The 16,947-nt window shown below is 44.3% G+C and overlaps 1 protein-coding gene across 1 annotated transcript in view; it reads left to right on the forward strand.

Annotated features, from left to right (window-relative positions):
• Nucleotides 1-16,053, forward strand: part of LOC124606478 (proton-coupled amino acid transporter-like protein pathetic) — a 145,611-nt gene extending 129,558 nt beyond the window's left edge. Inside the window, exons 9-10 of the mRNA XM_047138460.1 lie at nt 9,234-9,403; nt 13,894-16,053. Coding sequence (XP_046994416.1) covers nt 9,234-9,403; nt 13,894-14,123 — 400 coding nt within the window. The 3' untranslated portion in view covers nt 14,124-16,053. The remainder of the gene's footprint in view (nt 1-9,233; nt 9,404-13,893) is intronic.
• The last annotated feature ends 894 nt before the right edge of the window (nt 16,054-16,947 follow it).

Genomic DNA, 16,947 nt, shown 5'->3' on the forward strand with positions numbered 1-16,947 from the left:
GCGGATGGACGTGTACGATATGGACCCAGCCTCAGGAATCCGTGGACCATACACCTCAGCAGGGGATTGTTCAAGCTGGTGGAGGCTCTGTAATGGTGTGTAGCATGTGCAATTGGAGTGATATGGGACCTCTCACACATCTAGATACGACTCTGACAGGTGACTCGTACGTAAGCATCTTATCTGATCATGTGCATCCATTCATGTCCATTGTTCATTTAGACAGACTTGAGCAGTTCAAGTACCACAATGCGACATTCCATACGTCCAGAATTGTTACAGAGTGATTCCAGGGACACTAGTCTGTGTTTAAACACTTCCACTCGCCATCAGACTCCCCAGACATATGGAGCATATGTGGGATGCCTTCCAGCCTGCTGTTCAGAAGAGATCTCCACCCCCTCGTAATTGTACGGATTTACGGACAGCCCTGCAGGATTAACACTGTCAGTTCCCTCCAGCACTACTTCAGAGATTAGTCGAGTCCATGCAATTTCGTGTTGCGGCACTTCTACGTGCTAGCGGGGGCCCTACACGATATTAGGGAGGTGTATCAGTTCCTTTGTGTCTTCAGTGTATATATGGCCTTCATAAAGTACTCGTAAACTATTAGTCGTATAGAAAAAGTGAACAGGACCATTTTGTGGGAAATTTAATGTAATTATATTTTGTATTTGGGTACATTTTTGCTGGAGGCCGTGGTTTTCAAATTACTTAAGAAAGACGTAGAAAAGTGGTCTTGAAACACATGCCCACTGCTACAATCAGCGCCCAGTTGTCAGGATATCCAGTGTGTTGTTGGGGCACTCCTTCTTACTACTGTACAAAAACTTACGAATGCTCGAATTATTTCCCACATTCCACCTGTCTTTCTCTACTGATTGGGCTTTTACAGCACCAGCATAGTCGTCTATTTCGTTAACATTCTGAACTTAAACGTGATCGTGAGCGTAATGAAAGGATAACATTAAAACATTTGCAATTCGATTCATAGTTAAGCGCAGTAGTTTCGCAGTTAGAAGACCTCACTAATATGACGATGTACTTGCTTATTTTATGCTGTTAAAATTCACAAAATTGATGGGTAAAATTTACTCAAACATCAGTTTTACAATTTTTAAGTTCTTGACTAAGCCGGTCAATGAAGACAAAAAATAGTCGAATGTGGGAAGTAATCCGTGCAGTCGCAAAATTTTTGTACAGCTGTAGGAGGTAGTGCTACGAATGCTGATCAGTGGGGGCTGAATGTGGAAAAAGTGAGCCGGCCGCTGTGGCCGAGCGGTTCAAGGCGCTTCAGTCCGGAACCGCGTTGCGGCTACGGTCGCAGGTTCGAATCCTGCCTCGGGCATGGATGTGTGTGATGTACTTAGGTTAGTTATGTTTAAGTAGTTCTAAGTTCTAGGGGACTGATGACCTCAGATGTTAAGTCCCATAGTGCTCAGAGCCATTTGAACCATTTTTTTGGGAAAAGTGATGCGTTTGAAGATCTCTTTCGTACGTCTTTCTTGAATAACTCGAAAACTACACTACATTAAATTTCCTACAGAAAGGTCCTGTTCCTTTTTTTTCTTCTTTTTTTTAAATCCCGCGCATGGGAATTATAACTTTGCGGGATGCACAAAACAAATCGCTATGGGCAGCCTAATCAACCTCATGTTGGTAGAGGATGCAAGAGTACCCAGTTACTGCCCTTGTCGGGTTTACTTTATACTACGGCGTGTTCAGTCCTGTGAGTGACAGAAACACCAATATGCACCCTTTCGATGGAGACCAGATAGCATCCTAATAAACCTGCAATTAAACGCACTTACCTTAGCATTGCGTCTTACCCCGCTCACTGGAAGTCTAGGATCCAGCAAGGACTACCTGTTTGTAGTTTTCTAAAAGGACGATCAGTGATGCGCTCTCTCAGTAAGACAGACGGGAAAAAACAGCTGCTTTAGTACAATTTCTTTAGTCAGGAACATATTTCCATCGATGAAACAATCAGAACAAATTTATCTTTTGATAGGAACTCATTTACTCAGTAGCAGGATGACTTTTTAAAAGAATACACACACTGAAGCGACGAAAGTCATGGGCTAGCGATATGCACGTATACAGATCACTGTAGTATCGAGTACACAAGGTATGAAAGGACAGTGCGTTGCCGGAGCTGTCATTTGTACTCAGGTGATTCATGTGAAAAAATATCCGCCGTGATTATGGCCGCACGACAAGATATGTCGGACTTGGAACACGGAATGGTAGTTGGAACTAGATGCGTGGGACATTCCGTTTCGAAAATCGTTTGTGAATTCAATACTCCGACGTCCACAGTGTCAAGAGTGTGGTGAGAATATCGAATTTCAGTCACTACCTGTCACCACTGAGAACACGGTGGCCGAGGCCTTCACTTAACGGCCGAGAGCAGCAAGGTTTGCGTAGCATTGTCAATGCTAACAGACAAGCAACAGTTCGTGACGTAACCACAGAAATCAATGTGGACTTACGACGAAGGTATGCGTTAGGACAGTGCAGCGAAATTTCGCGTTAATGGACTGCGACAGGAGATGGTCGACGCTAGTGCCTTTGTTAACAGCACGACATCGCCTTCAGCACTTCTTCTAGGCTCGTGACCATATCGGTTGCACTCTACAGTACTGGAAAACCGCGACCGGGCCAGACGAGTCCCGATTTCAATTGGTAAGAGCTGACTGTAGGTTTGAGTGCAGCATAGACCCCACGAACCTATGGACCAAAGTTGGCAACAAGGCACTGTACATGCTGTTGGTTACTCCATTATGGTGTGGGCTCTGTTTACATGGAATCGACTGGGTCCCCTGCTCCAACTGAATCTACGATCATTCACAGGGAATGGTTATGTTCGGTTATTTGGAGACCATTTGCAGGCATTCATGGACTTCATGTTCCCAAACAACTATGGAATTATGACCAGGTCACATTTGTTCGCGACTGGTTTGAAGAAAATTTGGAAAATTCGAGCCACCCAGGCAGCCCGACAGGAATCCCATCGGACATTTATGGGACAGAATCGAGAGGTTAGTTCGTGCAGAAAACCTTGCGCCTGCAACACTTTCGCAATTATAGACGGCTATAGAGTCAGCATGGCTCAATATTTCTGCAGGGGACTTCCGACGACTTGTTGAGTCCACGCCATGTCGAGTTGCTGCACTGTGCCGGGAAAGTGGAGATCCAACGGTAAGCTAAGGACTGGAGACTGAGGATCAATGGCTTGACAACTAATTCCAAGGCTTTCATCCTCAGTTGCCCAGGGTGGAGGGACTATAAACTTCTTCCTCTCCTATCTTCTTTCCCCCTCTTCATTCTAAACTACAATTTCGTATTTCTTTTTCAAAATTTAAACTTCATGTAAACTTTTGTTAAACGGTTTGACGGTTTGGGAAAGCTGCCATAAAGAAAAGAAAAGAAAGATAAGCAGCAAACAAAGATAACTAAGTAAAAGAAAAAAAAATAAAAGAGACAAAACAAAACCCGATCAACTATGACCCGCCTCCACGTGGCGGGACACGGGCAACGGTGCGATCGGATGCGGGGTCTGGCGTGGAGGTTCAGCCATATCAGCACCCATATACCGACCGCTAAGTGGTCAATAAAGACCCACATAAGCAATTAGGTGGTGGGTCGTAAAATCAGGGCGGCAAGTGAAAAAAAAAAAAAAAGATCCGACACGATATCAGGAGTCATCCCACGACTTTTGTCAGCTTAGTGTGGAACAAAGATCTTCCCCTACTACCACTGTGCCTTGCGCCAGAAAAGAGAGAACCAAATCTTAGTCCTGCCACACGGAATTTACATCTTTTATATGGCTCGCAAAATCTCTTTACGTCAGTCTTCGCCACCCAGCGATTTCGATTACGTCAGGAAGACGGCATCAAGAGTCACTAGCTCGTCCGACATGCATTTGAGACGTAAGTCAGTCTGCAGAGCGGCGTTCCTATCGCTAATACCAGGGAACTATGGTTGCTGCTGGAATGAAACACCGCCAACAATACTGCCATGGGGCATCTTGTTGCTATTCAATTGTTCTTTCCATCATTAATTTCAGTATAATGGTTCCATTCCGTCGTCGTTTATTTATTTATTTAATCGTATATCTTACATCGGACATGAATTTCACCCATAAAGTCCTTTTTTACATCATAGTTACCTAGGAATTAAATCTATTATACTCATTGTTATGGTTGTGGTCTTCAGTCCAGAGACTGGTTTGATGCAGCTCGCCATGCTACTCTATCCTGTGCAAGCTTCTTCATCTCCCAGTACCTACTGCAACCTACATCCTTCTGAAACTGCTTAGTGTATTCAACTCTTGCTCTCTCTACGATTTTTAGCCTCCACGCTGCCCTCCAATACTAAACTGGTGATCCCTTGATGCCTCAGAATATGCCATACCAACCGATTCCTTCTTCTAGTCAAGTTGTGCCACAAATTTCTCTTCTCTCCAGTTCTATTCAATACCTCCTCATTAGTTATGTGATCTACCCATCTGGCGGCCGCGGTGGCCGAGCGGTTCAAGGCGCTTCAGTTCGGAACCACGCGACTGCTACGGTGGCAGGTTCGAACCCTGCCTCGGGCGTAGATGTGTGTGATGTCCTTAGGTTAGTTAGGTTTAAGTAGTTCGACGTTCTAGGGCACTGTTGACTTCAGATGTTAAGTCCCATAGTGCTCAGAGCCATTTGAACCATTTGAACCATCTACCGATCTAATCTTCTGCATTCTTCTGTAGCACCAGATTTCGAAAGCTTCTATTCTCTTCTTGTCTAAACTACTAATCGTCCACGTTTCACTTCCATACGTGGCTACACTCCATACAAATATTTTCAGAAACGACTTCGTGACACTTAAATCTATACTCAATATTAACAAATTTCTCTTCTTCACAAACACTTTCCTTGCCATTGCCAGTCTACATTTTATATCCTCTCTACTTCAACCATCATCAGTTGTTTTGCTCCCCAAATAGCAAAACTCATTTACTACTTTAAGCGTCTCATTTCCTAATATAATTCCCGCAGCATCATCCGATTTAATGCGACTACATTCCATTATCCTCGTTTTGCTTTTGTTGATGTTCATCTTATATCCTCCTTTCAAGACACTGTCCATTCCGTTCAGCTACTCTATCAGGTCCTTTGCTGTCTCTGACACAATTACAATGTCATCGGTGAACCTCAAAGTTTTTATTTCTTCTACATGGGTTTTAATACCTACTCCGAATTTTTCTTTTGTTTCCTTTACTGCTTGCTCAATATACAGATTGAATTACATCGGGAATAGGCTACAACCCTGTCTCACTCCCTTCCCAACCACTGCTTCCCTTTCATCCACCTCAACTCTTATAACTGCCATCAGGTTTCTGTACAAATTGTAAGTAGCCTTTCGCTCCCTGTATTTTACCCCTGACACCTTCGGAATTTGAAAGAGAGTATTCCAGTCAACGTCGTCAAAAGCTTTCTCTAAGTCAACAAATGCTAGAAACGTAGGTTTGACTTTCCTTAATCTATTTTCTACGATGAGTCGTAGGGTCAGTATTGCCTTAGGTGTTCCAACATTTCTACGGAATCCAAATTCATATAGCATTAAAACGATTTAAGTGTCTATAGTGACGATATGAGTATATAAAACCTGCTGCGAACCGATAAAATTAATACTGGCAGTCCTTATACTGCGTTTGCTGCTGCTGCTGCTCCCACTAATAATGATAATAATAATGTCAATAATAACCATAATGATAGTGACAGATATAAAAATAATTTATAGGTGTACAAAATGTATGTGTTCTAATGAGAAAGTATTTACAGGGGTAACAAATGCTTACAGGAACAGCGATGATACTTAGTGTTGCATTAGTAGATATTTTATTAACTATCTTCTGAAGCTTCAGATTTTATTCCAGAGCTAGGTTCCTGCTAATGAGAAGGACTTCACGAAAGTTGTTGAACGACGCAGTGTGTCAGAGAGTATCTTGCTCTGATGGGACCGTCAGCTTCTGCCGTGTTCTTCACACAAGAGCGTTAAGGCCGAGGACAGATGTGGGGGGCAGTTTATGTTGATGAGACAGTAGAGAAGGCAGAGGGTATGGAAACCTTTGCGCTTTCCAGCACGCAGCCACGATTGCTGTTCATATGATGGTAACATGTGATCCGAGAGCCAAACATTACAGATTTAAGTAACACAGGCTTCCATTGCCATTTCCAGGTGACGTGAGCTTTGCTGACGAAGGCCTTGGAAGAAACCATTCCTGTAGTCAATAGTTGGAAGTGTAAGTATTTGTACAAGTTTCTTTTTCAGGTCAAGAGGGAAGAGATTTTTTTATTTTTGTAGATCATGGATAGATGCTGATACCCTCTTGAGCACTGCAGCTTAGTTCTCGGTCCAATTTAAATTTTCATCTTTTATTACTCCTAGACTTTTTGCTGAAGAAGAAATCTCGATATTTGTTCCACTCAGCATTAAAGGCGGCGCAGATTTCCGACATTTCGTCCTAATAAGCGTAGAGTGGCCAAGTAATATCGATTACGTATTAGATGGGTTGAGCTTTAACCACCCGTCCTGTGCCCGTTTCGACAGTGCACACAGGTCGGTGTTGAGATTCTCGATAACCGTTTTGTTGGTTTTGCGCTTAGATAAGACTGGAGGTCATCAGTGTACGTGTGGTATTTGCAGTAGGACAAAACTGATAACTCTTCGTTGTCATATAGTGAAACAAATATAGGAGATAATAACGAGCCCAGGAGGATAGCTGATACCATCTGCCTCCACTGTCATTTTATGACGCTAGACGTGAAGCATTGCTGCCAAGACATCAGGTACGAGTGAAACCATTGCAGTGCAGTTGGCGAGAAATGGAGGCTGATAAGTTTGGCAAGTAAAATTTCGACGCCGGCAGTGTCAAAAGGCCTTGTACACAAAAGGGGGGGGGGGTGCCTTCTCCCCGGAAACTAATGGCACCCCTACTTATAATCTCGTTTCAGTAAGGTGTAACTATTATTTGTACTAGATCTTTTTCTATGGGCACCTTTGGTGTGGTATAAAATTAATTCCTTTATCATGCCTCTGGTCCTGCTCTTCAATTACAAAAAGAACGCTCGTTAGACCTAAAGTGCTTCAAATTGCTTTGCATCTCTCTCTTATCCGGAAAAATGTCGGTCCCATACTTCCAGTGAAGAGTCGTTCTCGCAAGTTATCTACATCGTAAGTTGGAGAATTTGAGACAATATTCCTCCGCCCACGCATCCAGAACCTTCTCGACGCTCATGTATCGCTTCCCGGTGAGAATACTGCGTAGGGTCGGCCGTGTTGGCTCTCACTGCCGATTGTCAACGGCGCTGCATGATATGAAAAGGTGGCCTCATCGTTAACGAGAATTACTTGACGAAAAAACTTACTGTCATAATGTCTTATCAGGATCGAGCGACTGAATTCCAATCGTCTCGTAAAATCCCGCTGTTGATCTGCTGATGAAGTGACACGTGGTACAGATGGAAGCTAAAATACGTATTCTGGGTTCACGTACACTAGAGGCACTCACAATTTCTTTCGTGCACGCGGTTTCTTTTAAAAACAGCTGCTAGAACATCTATTTCGTTCACTCCACTCGTTCTAGACTTGCTCCTCGTCCTGTGTGTAGTATTTCAGGACTCGTCCAGTAACAGTTTCTTGCACATTCGCTGAACCGTCAGTCTAATTGGACACCTTCTACCTGGATACTTTTGCGTGAAAAATCCTCTTCGCGTTACGTCTCGATTATCCGCGAAGAAATAACATATCTGGAATCGTGACGAACATTAATTATTTCGTAGTATCGGCACTCGAACACGTGAACGACCTACACATAAAGACTGCGATATTTCCTCTGCGCACCTTTCATACCGATATCCTGGCGGTGCAGTACCGTTTCCTCCTTGTCCCACGTGACGTATTTCCTTACTTGGGTACGAAAACGCAAACTTCCGCATAAGGCAGCTATCGACTTAATGGACAAAACAAACAGATTGTGGGTTTGAAATACTGCACTTCTCTTAAATTAGTCATTGCATTTTTAAGAGTAAAATGTCGTTCGATTCATCTCTTTTAAAACTACTATACTAGCAGCAGAAATTAGTATAATTCTATTTTAAGCCCCGCGGTGTAGCCGCTCGGTCTCAGGCGTGTGGTCACGGTTCGCTCGGCTGCCCCCGTCGGAGGGTCGAGTCGTCCCTCGGGCGTGTGTGTGTGTGTTGTACTTAGCGTAACTCTGTGTATTCGATTAAGTAATGTGTAAGATTAGGGTCCGATGACCTCAGCAGTTCGGTACCATAAGGTCTTACCTCAAATTTTCAAATTTTATATTTTAATAGGCAAGTTGGAAAAACATATTTTTGAAATTAATATAGCTATCATAAAAGAGTATGCCTCTTTAAGTGAGGACCTTCTCACAATTCATCTGGATGGACACAGAATTCAGGTATTTTAAATCGTTCTGGAAATATCTGAGGCGAACAGCTGTTGAAAAAAATGGTACAAATGGCTCTGAGCACTATGGGACTTAACTTCTGAAGTCAGCAGTCCCCTAGAACTTAGAACTACTTAAACCTAACTAACCTAAGGACATCACACACATCCCTGCCCGAGGCAGGATTCTAACCTGCGACCGTAGCGGTCGCGCGGTTCCAGACTGCAGCGCCTAGAACCGCTAGGCCACAGTGGCCGGCTAAACAGCTGTTGACTTCCTAACATTGACTGTTATTGTTCTTGCCTATGTGCCACTGATCTTACAAGTTATGACTGAATCCCTATTCGAACCGTAACAGTCTGAGTATTATAACTGTGTAGTAGTGCAGTGTGCAGTACCAAACAGCTTCTTCCAAACTGAAATGTGTAGCCCTTCAGTTTCAAGCACCTACAGACACAATTTACAACTTCAGCATTTGTGATGCTTACAAGCAGTGGCCGGTAGATGGCACTGACATCGCCCCTAGCGTCGAAATACATGTAACAGCTAGGCAGTGAGCATCTCACATTACAAATTAGTAACCATTAATGAAAATTTTTCTATGCAGTGATCTTTCAAACTTATATATCTGTCCCTATGCATGAGGTGAGTATTGCCTTTCCTCGTACTTGCAGTTGAGCTATGTGTGTCTAATGAGAACTTACACAGAACAGGTATTTCCATCTCGGTTGGTCGCAGCACTCCTGGCTGTAGTGATATTTCCGTTGTTTTGCAGACTGGCGCAAGCGGTGAAGATCCTGATAGGACTGGCGGTGCTGTTCACGTACCCGCTGCAGTACCACGTGGCCGTGGGAATCGTGCTGCAGATGGCGCGGGACCGCGTGCCGGAGAAGCGCCTCGGCCTCCTGGAGTACGGTATGCGGGTGGTCGGAGTGCTGGGCACAGGTGAGCGAGCAGCGTACTACAACCAGGCGTGCACCAGTATTCTGGCTGGCATACCTGTCACATGCCTAAAAAGAAGCCCAACGAAATGAGCTCTTATCTGAAGAAATAAAGTGTTTGGATTGGCAGTGCCCCCTACCACTCCCCCCACCCCTCCCCCCACCCCCCCCCCCCCCCCGCCCGTCAAATCAGTAAATACGTAAATACACCGAAGAGCCAAAGAAACTGGTACACTTGCCTAATATCGTGTAGAGCCCCCTCCAACGCGCACACTTGCCGCATCACGACGTGGCACGGACTCGACTAATGTCTGAAGTAGTGCTGGAGGGAACTGACACCATCAACCTTGCAGGGCTGTCCATAAATCCGTAAGAGTACGACGGGGTGGAGATCTCTTCTGAACAGAACGTTGCAAGGCGTCCCAGATATGCTCTATAATGTTCATGTCTGTGGTGTCTGCTGGCCAGCGGATGTGTTTAAACTCAGAAGAATGTTCATGGGGCCACTCTGCAGCATTCTGGATGTGTGGGATGCTGCATTGTCCTGTTGGAATTGCCCAAATTCGTCGGAATGCACAATGGACATGAATGGATGCAGGTGATCAGTCAGGATGCTCAAGTACGTGTCACCTGTCACAGTCATATGTAGACATACCAGGGGCCCCATATCACTCCATCTGCACACACCCCACGCCATTACAGAGCCTCCACCAGCTTGAAGAGTTCCCTGATGACATGCAGGGTCCATGGATTCATGAGGTTGTCTCCATACTTGTAAACGTCCATCCGCTTGATACAATTTGAAACTAGACTCGTCCGACAAGACAAAATATTTCCAGTTGCCAACAGTCCAATGTCGGTGTTGACGTGGCTAGGCGAGGTGTAAAGCTTTGTGTCGAGCAGTCATCAGGGGTGAACGAGTGGGGGCTTTTGGTTCCGAAAGCCTATATCGGTGATATTTCGTTGAACTGTCCGCACGCTGACACTTGTTGATGGTCCATCATTGAAATCTCCAGCGGTCTGCGGGAAGTTCTCTCGAGTCGTCCTTGGTCTCATTCTTGCAGGATCTGTTTCTGGCCGCAGCTATATCGGAGATCTGATGTTTTACCAGATTTCTGATATTGAAGGTACACTCGTGAAGTAGTAATACGGGAAAATCCCCACTTCAGCCCTACCTTGGAGATACTGTGTCCCATCGCTCGTGCGCCGCCTATAACACCACGTAGAAACTCACTTAAATCTTCATAACCTGCCATTGTAGCAGTAGTAACCGATCTAGCAACTGCGCCAGACACTTGTTGTCTTATATATGCGTTGCCGACTGCAGCGCAATATTCTGCCTTTTTACATATCTGTGTATTTGAATACTCGTGCCTATTCCAGTTTCTTCGGCGTTTCAGCGTATGTGTCTACAAGTTTCCACATTGCCCAATTATATGGTTTATTCCAGCAGGATGTAAATTAATAATTACAACAGGCCCCAAATTTGAACTGAACTGGTAACTAAACATATTAATAGTTGCTCAGGATACAGTGCCCGTAATTGAAGATCCAGTTTCAAAACGCTGTAGCAAGAGAATTACGTCAAAATTGACTAGCGTATTACCGACGCAGAGGGAAATGTCATGGAACTCGACGAAAATATTACCAATACATGGCGCTGTAAGCGTCTTACTAGCCGTGCGGGGTAGCCGCGAGGTCTAGAGCGCTTTGTCACGGTCCGTGCGGCTACCCCCCTCTGAGGTTCGAGTCCTCTCTCGGGCATGGGTGTGTGCGTTGTCCATAGCGTAATTTAGTTTTAGATGAAGTAGTGTTTATTCTTAGGGACCGATGACCTCAGCAGTTTGTTCCCGTAAGACCTTACCACAAATTTCAATTTCAAGCGTCTTACCGTAAATAGGGTCGGTTACAAATGACACATGAATCGCAATACCGCCATCTGACGGCTAAGGTTTGAGTTTCACATTACACCATTCATACTGGTCAATGTGCATTGGCAGCGAGGTCTAAGGCACCTCGTCACGGTCCACCCGGCTGCACGGTCGGAGGTTGGAGTCCTCCCTTGGGTATGGGTATGTGCCGTCCTTAGCGTTTTATGTTAAATTAAGTGCGTAAGCTTAGGGACCGATGACCTCAGCAGCTTGGTCCTATAAGACCTTACCACATATTTCCAAAAATGTGCATGACTGCACAAATTCGCCCATCAACAGTGGTGGCACTGTTATTTAGGTAAGCCCATCCACCACAGCAAGGTCGTACCATATTGGATTGCAAAAATCGATTTTTAATTATCCTGAGGCCAAAAACCGCTTAAAAATCTAAGTAACATTGGTTTTTAATTGTATTGGCGCCAAAACTCACATAAAAATCAAAATGACATCGGTTTCTAAATGTCGCGAGACTGGCGCAAGACATGTTCATTATGCTGTCAGCCGTTTTCTTCCACAATTTAAAATCGATCAACAGAGAACAACAAATCAAAGCGCGTTGGCGGTCACTTTCAGAATGCGTTGCGCAATATGTCTCTTCAGCTACATTCACAGTTGGAACACTGAACACAACATCATTCAGATAACCACAGGGCCAAAAATCACACGGATTAGTCAGGTAATGAGGACGGCCAGGCTGTAGAGAAATGACGGCTGATAATTCTAGCATTTCCGCGGAATACCTCTGCGGAACTGCTTGACCGGCTGTGCAATGTGCGGAGGTGCGCCATTTTACATAAAAATGATCCTACCCACACAACCACGATTTGAGGGATAGGAATGACGTTCGTTTGATCGCGTTTAAGAGTGACGGGACAGATAACTGAGTCCACAGGACTCATCTCCTTGAAAAGTACGGCCGTATGATAAACTATCCCGTCAAAGCGAACAAACAGTAACCTTTTCAGACTGAAGTGCGGATGTTCCGTTGCAGTTCTGCATATCGGCATGCCATTGGAGATGGAAATGGGCTTCTACTATCCGCAGAATGTTCCATGGACATTCATTGATTTCATGAGAGCAAGAAATTCCAGAGCGAATGTCTGTTTTGCTAGCAGCTCAGCAGGAAACAGCGAGGGTGATTTTGTATGGGTATCAATGCAGGAGGTTTCATAGGATTTTATACACCGTCCTCCTAGGCATGCACAGCCTTGTGGCAATTTCCCGTGCACTGCATATCTGCATACCATGACTCGACTCCCCATGCGATGCTGTGGCCACATTTTTCCGGTAGAAGCGTGCCGAGAATACCAAATTTCAGACTTTACCTCTCATCACGGATGGCCAATGGACTTCACTTAACGACCAAGAGCAACGGAATTCCGGTAGTGTTTTCACCGCTGAGAGACAAGCGACACTGCTTGAAATAACTGCAGAAATCAGTTTGGGGTTTATGGACTATGGCAGCAGGTTACCAACGTTAGTGCTTTAGCTAGCAGTCCGACATTGCCTGCAGCACCTCTCATTGGCTGGTGACCATATCGGTTGGTCCCTAGACGACGGGAAAACCATGGCCTGGTCAGATGAGTCCCGATTTCAGTTAGTAAGAGATGATGGTAGGGTTCGAGTGTGGCGCAGACCCGTGGAACCATGGATCCATATTGCCATCAAGGCACTTTGCAAGCTGATGGTGGCTTTATAATAGTGTGCGCTGTGTATACATGGAGTACACTGGGCTCTCTGGCCCAACTGAACCGATCATTGACTGCAGCTGGTTACGCTCGATTATTTGGAGATCATTTGCAGCCATTCATAGGATTCATGTTCTTAAACAACGATGGAATTTTTATGGACGAGAGTGCTCCACGTCAACTGGTCATAACTGTTTGCAATTGGTTTGGCCACCCAGATCGCCCGACGCGAATGCCATCGAACGTTTACAGGACATAATCGAGAGGTCAGCTCGTGAACAAAATCCTACACCGGCAATTATGGACAGCTATAGAGGCAGCACGGCTCAGTATTTCTGCAGGGCACTTCCAACGGCTTGCTTAGTCCATGCTACATCGAGTTGCCCCACTAGCTGGGCCAGAGGATCTCCGACACGAAATTAGGACCTACCCCTTGAGTTTTATCACTTCAGTACATAAAACTCACCAAATTAGGTCTTTAACTGGAAGTTACAAATGAAATATGGCGTCTCACAAGTTCTGCTTGTAATGTAGAGATCATTCTGGCTTCTTTTTGGTATATTCTTTCGTAGCACGTTGCCGATAAAGCACAGAGTTTATTTTGTATTTCATGCGAGGCAATGGTGCCTCAACGTCAAATAACAGGAAGTGACGTCACAAAATCTGGTCAGCTCTATATCAGCGTTGGTGACTCGTCCCACGTGAGACATCCGCACGCTGTGCCTTTCTCTGACTGCAACGTTCTGATTTATCGTTATTGTTGTCATTTCTCTTTGATGTAGGGAAGCAGTGAAAAGCTACTACCCACCAAAAAGAATACATGATCGTGGTCATACCCTGTGTTGGTGTGATGACTTTTGTTCGTCTGTTGGCAGTGGCGCTGGCGACGGCGGTCCCGAAGCTCGACCCTGTGGTGTCGCTGGTGGGTGCCGTGTGCTTCTCGACGCTGGGTCTGCTTTGTCCGGCCGCCATCGAGATGGCCACCTGCTGGCCCAGCCGCCAGATTGTCGTTAAGGACTCGCTCATCATCGTGCTCGCACTCGCAGCCCTCGTCTCTGGGTCCTACACCAGCGTCCTGGGCATCATCGACGCCTACTCAGAGTAGCCAACGCTCAAACACCAGCATATTCTGATTCATAGAATCCTACTCTTAGTAGCCAAGTCGTACACCAGCATCCTCGATATCAATAAGGCCTACTCTGAGTAGCCCTTGATCATACACTAGCATCCTCGACATCACTGAGGCCCACTCAGAGTATTACATCAGCCTCCTGGAAATAACTGATGCCTATTCCGAATATCCAGTGGTCACACATTGACATTCTCGACATCACTGAGGTCTACTCTGAGTGGTCTAAAGTCATACACCAGCATCCACAAAATTATCGAAGAATACTCTAAGTAGGTAACGGTCATACACCAGCGCCCTCGACATCAGCGACGCCTTCTCTGAGTAGCCAAGGATTATGAACCACAGCCCTCAGAATCATTAAGGCCTGCTCAGAAAATCCAAGGGTCATATATGATCCTCATCACTATCAAGGCCTACTTTGAGTATCCGAGGGTCATACACCATCATCATTTGTTCCTATGGTGAGGAACAGAACTCTAATTCACCATGATATACATTACCAAATCTTATGTTGAGTAGCTTTGACCTTATACCAGCTTCCTCATCATCCTCGAGATGTCCTCCATGTAGCCCAAGGTTCTACAGGAGCAGTCTTAACGTCGCCGAGACCTACTTCGAGAAGCCCTAGGCCTACTCGAGTAGCCCTAGCTCCTAGTTTAGTTTACCAAACGTCACTGAACCTTCTCATATGTAACACAAATCGTAAACCTGGAGCAACTGTGGTATAGCTTCAGCAACACTGAAGTCAACCAGCCTGTGAATTCGTTTAAAGGATATGTTGCTCTACACATAACAACTATGTGGCTTCATATTTGTAACTGAAAGTAGTTCTAAATGAACACTCTTCAGAATGAAGATGTTTCCCTTGGGTAGCAGATTCGATCATACCGTGTGTATACAACAAAATAGTGTGTGACTGACCATCTCTATTATGACACGCTTCCTGAAATTGCAGGTATACATGTCCCTACTGTTCATTGGATTGTGACGGTGCTGTGAAGCAATATCAGCTATGAACCATGGAATGTAGCAGTCCCGTTGTTTACCTAAGCTACCTCGATATAAGACTCATTCATTGCTTTCGAGTGAATATGGTTCGTCATGATTCGATCATAGTGTGATACGATGTTCTCTGAGATCCACTAACTATCTTACATACAGGCACTATTACACATGACACTGTGAGGCGACATATAGTGTTCAACAGTAATCTGTTATCCCATGTGCTTCTTCAGATATATGGAGTGATTAAAATTACTGGACGATTTATGGTGTTAAGTACATTACATTACCATTGCTCGTGTTGAGAAATCAGTATTCAGTCTAGTGTAACTCTCATCTATGAAATACATTTTAACTTCGTGGTTCCGCTTAAGAAACTGTGAATTTCCAGTAGAGGTGGGATATTAAAATTCTGCCTCTTCCTTACAGAATTTTTGAATGACTTTCATGTACTTTTCAAAAAACTTTCATGTGCCAGGAAAGGATGTGTATTATTTATTTTCCAACGATATTATTTTGTAATATAGTGTTAAGACTAATGTATTTTCGCAATATGTGTTTCAGACATCTTAGCCTACCGTACTAGTTTGAGTGACCATGTTGGTTTCAACAGAGCTATCACTCTAATACCAATTGTACAGAAGTCTACAGTGTATTTATGACTCAAAAATTCTTATGTAAATTACTCAAAAAATGTTCTCAGCAAAAATAATGCAATTAAGAAACTTGTTAAAACATTAATTGTATTTGATAGCTTTATCATAAATTATTTTGTAAGAAAATCGTTCTATAATGACATAAACGTCAATTATATTAAGAGATGTGCAAGAACTCTGACATGACGTTGTGATGATCTTTATATGTTTCATTCATACTTCTGAATTAAACTTCACAAAAGTAAGTTTTTGCAAATGCTATAATTTTTTGATTGTAATAAATTATGTGTTTGTAATACTTCATTCATGAATCAAAGTTGAGAAATCATGTTCCTGACATAAGTTTCCATGCAATATATACTGTATTTTCAAATTAATGAAGTAAGCAGTTTCATGGGAAATCCTTCTTTAAGCATTCTTAAGTGGTCTATACAATGATTACCCTTGCAAAGGCCTATTAAAATTCTTTTGTGCTAAAAAATCATAAAAATTGAATCTGAGGCATATCGAAAAATAAACAGTGCACCTAACGCCGCGTGGCTGGTTGCTCAAACTCTGTCAACATCTCCGAGTTGACAATACTGTCAAACCGTCAATACTTCGCCAAAGATGTTCAGTATCCATTGACAATGCTCGAATATTTCGAGGTCCACTAATATTGCTCGTCAACATTTATAGTATTGACAATACGTCAGCCGCGCGTGATTAGCCGAGCGGTCTGGGGCGCTGCAGTCATGGCTCAAAATGGCTCTGAGCACTATGGGACTCAACTGCTGAGGTCATTAGTCCCCTAGAACTTAGAACTAGTTAAACCTAACTAACCTAAGGACATCACAAACATCCATGCCCGAGGCAGGATTCGAACCTGCGACCGTAGCGGTCTTGCGGTTCCAGACTGCAGCGCCTTTAACCGCACGGCCACTTCGGCCGGCGCTGCAGTCATGGACCGTGCGGCTGGTCCCAGCGGAGGTTCGAGTCCTCCCTCGGGCATGTGTGTGTGTGTGTGTGTGTGTGTGTGTGTGTGTGTGTGTCCTTAGGATCATTTAGGTTAAGTAGTGTGTAAGCTTAGGTACTGATGACCTTAGCAGTTAAGTCCCATAAGATTTCACACACATTGAACATTTTGAACAATACGTCAC

Source organism: Schistocerca americana, chromosome 3, assembly GCF_021461395.2.
Source record: "Schistocerca americana isolate TAMUIC-IGC-003095 chromosome 3, iqSchAmer2.1, whole genome shotgun sequence".
In the NCBI taxonomy this organism is placed as follows: domain Eukaryota; kingdom Metazoa; phylum Arthropoda; class Insecta; order Orthoptera; family Acrididae; genus Schistocerca; species Schistocerca americana.